This window comes from Galendromus occidentalis, unplaced genomic scaffold (assembly GCF_000255335.2).
Source record: "Galendromus occidentalis unplaced genomic scaffold, Mocc_1.1 scf7180000077314, whole genome shotgun sequence".
Lineage (NCBI taxonomy): Eukaryota > Metazoa > Arthropoda > Arachnida > Mesostigmata > Phytoseiidae > Galendromus > Galendromus occidentalis.
In genome coordinates, this window is record NW_003805302.1 from 1 (window position 1) to 3,383 (window position 3,383).

Genomic DNA, 3,383 nt, shown 5'->3' on the forward strand with positions numbered 1-3,383 from the left:
ATCTATCTATCTATCGCTGACAACGAAGCAACAACGAGCTCTCCCCCTCAAGCGACCAGCCCTGGGACGAGCACCAGCGGCCCTCCCGATTTGAGGTGCCCCTGGTGCTCGTTCGTAGCCACCTGTACACGAGGGTTGAACATCCACACAGGCCACCAACACCGGACCGTTAGGTTTCGTCACAATAGTCTTCGAGATCTACCACAATCAAGTCAAACGACCGCACTACCTGTGACAAGAAGCCAAAGCTTCGACCATCGATGCCCACACTGCACTTTCTCGTCCAACAGTGCCAGAGGCCTCAAGATCCATGTGACGTCCAAACACAACGAGCCTAGAACATTATCGCAGCCGACACCCCCACCGCCGTTAACACCGCAAGTTGTCCCACCGAACTCGACCCCCGTTCATGATGTTCCTCTCGGCCTCACGGCTCCAGAGCCTCACCCCTCGACCGTTCAAGAGCCTGACCCGGCATCTACCCTTGCCCTGCTTAAACAACACCTAAGGATTTTGCCGCGAATACCTCAGAGTGCCCGAAGTCAGGCCGCCCGCAAGTACATCCACCTACTCCGCGATACAGCCGATTCCAACGACATCAGATCTTGAACACTCCTCCTCGAGTTCGCCTATTGTGCGCTTCACGCCCGACCCATAACCGGCGGTACGTCCCTCGCCACCTGCGTCAAAGAAAACATTTCGCACTACGACAGACCACTGCCTCCACCATACGGTAGGCCGAACACCCGCAAACGCGAACTAACCGACGTGAAAAGAGCAAAAGCCGCAGAGAACCGACTCGCTTCGAAGGGAGACCTCAGAGGAGCGATCCGATTACTTTCATCTACGGAATCTCTCGTGTCCCCGTCCGATCCGAAAGCACAAGAAGAAATGATCTCGAAACATCCGGATCCCCATGCCGATGACTCTACCCCGTCCCTGCCGATTCCCCGAACCCCCAGAGGCTGCAGCGGCGAGGAGATCGTCTTAGCCCTCCAAAGCTTCCCTCCCGGTAGCTCGGGCGGCCTCGATAGCCTGACGGCTCAGCACATCCTCGACCTACTAACCGTGGGCGGCGAACTACGCCGACTCCTACTGGAACAGCTTGGCAGAGTATGTGACATCATAGCAAGGGGCCGGATAGCCGACGACGCAAGACGGCTGGTCCTCGGTTCCTGGCTAGTTGCAGCAAAGAAGACGAGTGGAGACCTTCGCCCAATCGCCGTCGGATGTACCCTTCGCCGCCTCACGGCGAAAATCCTTCTCGCTAGGGTCCGCGCCGATGCGACAGCCTACCTCTGCCCTCGACAACTCGGCTTCGCCACAAAGGGCGGAGGAGAAATCGCCGTACACAGCATCCGCTCATACCTTCAGATGACCAAGAAATGCTCATTGTTGAAAGTTGACTTCCAAAATGCGTTCAACAGTCACCGTCGCGACACGATGCTGAAAGAAACACATGAGCGAGTCCCAGAAATCTACTCCATGGTTGCACAGACTTACTCGGAACCGACCCCGATATACTTCGGTAGCAGAGTCATAGAATCTCGAACAGGTTGCCAACAGGGAGATGTCTTCTCCCCACTACTCTTCTGCCTAGTCGTCCATCGGACCCTACGCTCCCTCGAGAGCGAAATATGTATCGGTTTCCTCGACGATTTCACACTGGTTAGCGAAGACCCCGAGAAGATACTCCGTGACCTCGACAAGATCCGCTCCGACCACAATATTCATGGCCTATCGATCAAACCATCGAAATGCGAGCTGTTCCTGCATGGGACTCAAACAGCTGAGCACGATGACATCGCACACCGGGTCGATTCTCGACTCCCTGGCTGTCGTATCATCAGAGACGAAGCGGATCTGGAACTTTTAGGGGCCCCCGTCTTTGAGACCGGGATTGCAGAAGCACTCAAGAAGAAGGAAAAGAAATACGAACTGATCTTCCAACGACTAGAACACGTCGGCAGTCACGTCGCCGCGTATATTGTCCAGAGGGCGGCCGGAGTCCCGAAACTGACGTATCTCTTGCGAACTTGCCCAGCATTCAAATCGGAGACCTTACTGAAGCGACTAGACTACATGTTCACAGGCTGTTTCGAGAATATCCTGAAAACTTCCATATCAGAGGATGCTCTCACGCAGCTGTCGCTACCCGCATCTAAGGGTGGATTCGGTATCCCGACCCCCTCGATGACGGCTCTTCCGGCCTTCGCTTCGTCTTGTCACGCTTCCGAACCGGAGGTGCTCGACATCCTGTCACGTTCCCGCACCGACCGCATTCATCTTCGTGATGAGGCGATTGAAACATTCGCGGCCAGATACGGTACCGTCCCGGAGGTTGAAGATCGCGCAGTTCAAAAGAAATGGAGTGATATCGCCAGTGATACGATCATATCGTCTTTACGCCAGAGATTTTCCCACTCCGAAACCGATACGATCAGACTTTGCAACGCTTCGGTCCCGGAATCGGGCTGGTGGCTTCAAACAATGCCCAGCATGAACATCGGCACCCTCCTGGAAGATAGGGATTTCATACTCGCAGCGAAACTCCGATTGGGTTTGCCCCTGATGGAAGAAGTGACTTGCGCCTGCGGGAACGTAGCGGACCGCTACGGACTCCACCGCTTGAGTAGTGTGTCCCTTGCATCCGGGAGAATGTCTCGGCACGCTGCAATCAACGATCTGGTAGCAAGAGCTTTAAGGCAGTCCGGAACAACAAGCACGAAAGAGCCCAGAAACCTATCAACAAACGACATGTTGAGACCCGACGGCATTTCACATGAACCATGGTCTCGAGGCCAACAACTCATCTGGGATGTGACAATCAGAGATTCGTTTGCACCGAGTAATAGACAAATAGCCAGATCAGCGCGGGCGGTGGCGGCCAAAGCCGAACAAGAGAAAAGGACCAAGTATCGGGAATTCCTCGAAACTTACACTTTCGTCCCTTTTGTCATTGAATCCACCGGCGTGTGGGGCTCGGACGCTCTGAAGTTGACAAAAGAAATCGGACGCCGTATAGTGGCCCGCGGTGGCGATCGCCGAGCTGCGATGTACATACATAAGACAGCGCGTCGCTGTAGAAGTACAGAGGGGGAACGCTAGGCTCGTTTCGGGCATAGAATACTGCCCTAGAACGTTAGGAGAGCTCGATCTTCTGTGCGGATGATAGATCATATCTACCATCTGTCGAATGCCAAGTTTCGGATAAATAAACGATTTATCTATCTATCTATCTATCTATCCAACTTCATTTAAACGAATCAAGTCTCTGAATGAATGAATGTTATCTATCTATCTATCTATCTAGTAACCTATCTCTGAATGTTCTTCGAGATCAGATTGGCGATTCATATATTTATCAATGTTAATGATCAAAG

General features: G+C 53.3%; 1 protein-coding gene across 1 annotated transcript; it reads left to right on the plus strand.

The window, feature by feature from the left end:
- Positions 1 to 891: 891 nt before the first annotated feature.
- On the plus strand, positions 892 to 3,108 carry LOC108864105 (uncharacterized). The gene has a single exon (XM_018639071.1). It carries the CDS (start codon positions 892 to 894, stop codon positions 3,106 to 3,108), a length of 2,217 nt encoding a protein of 738 aa, XP_018494587.1.
- The last annotated feature ends 275 nt before the right edge of the window (positions 3,109 to 3,383 follow it).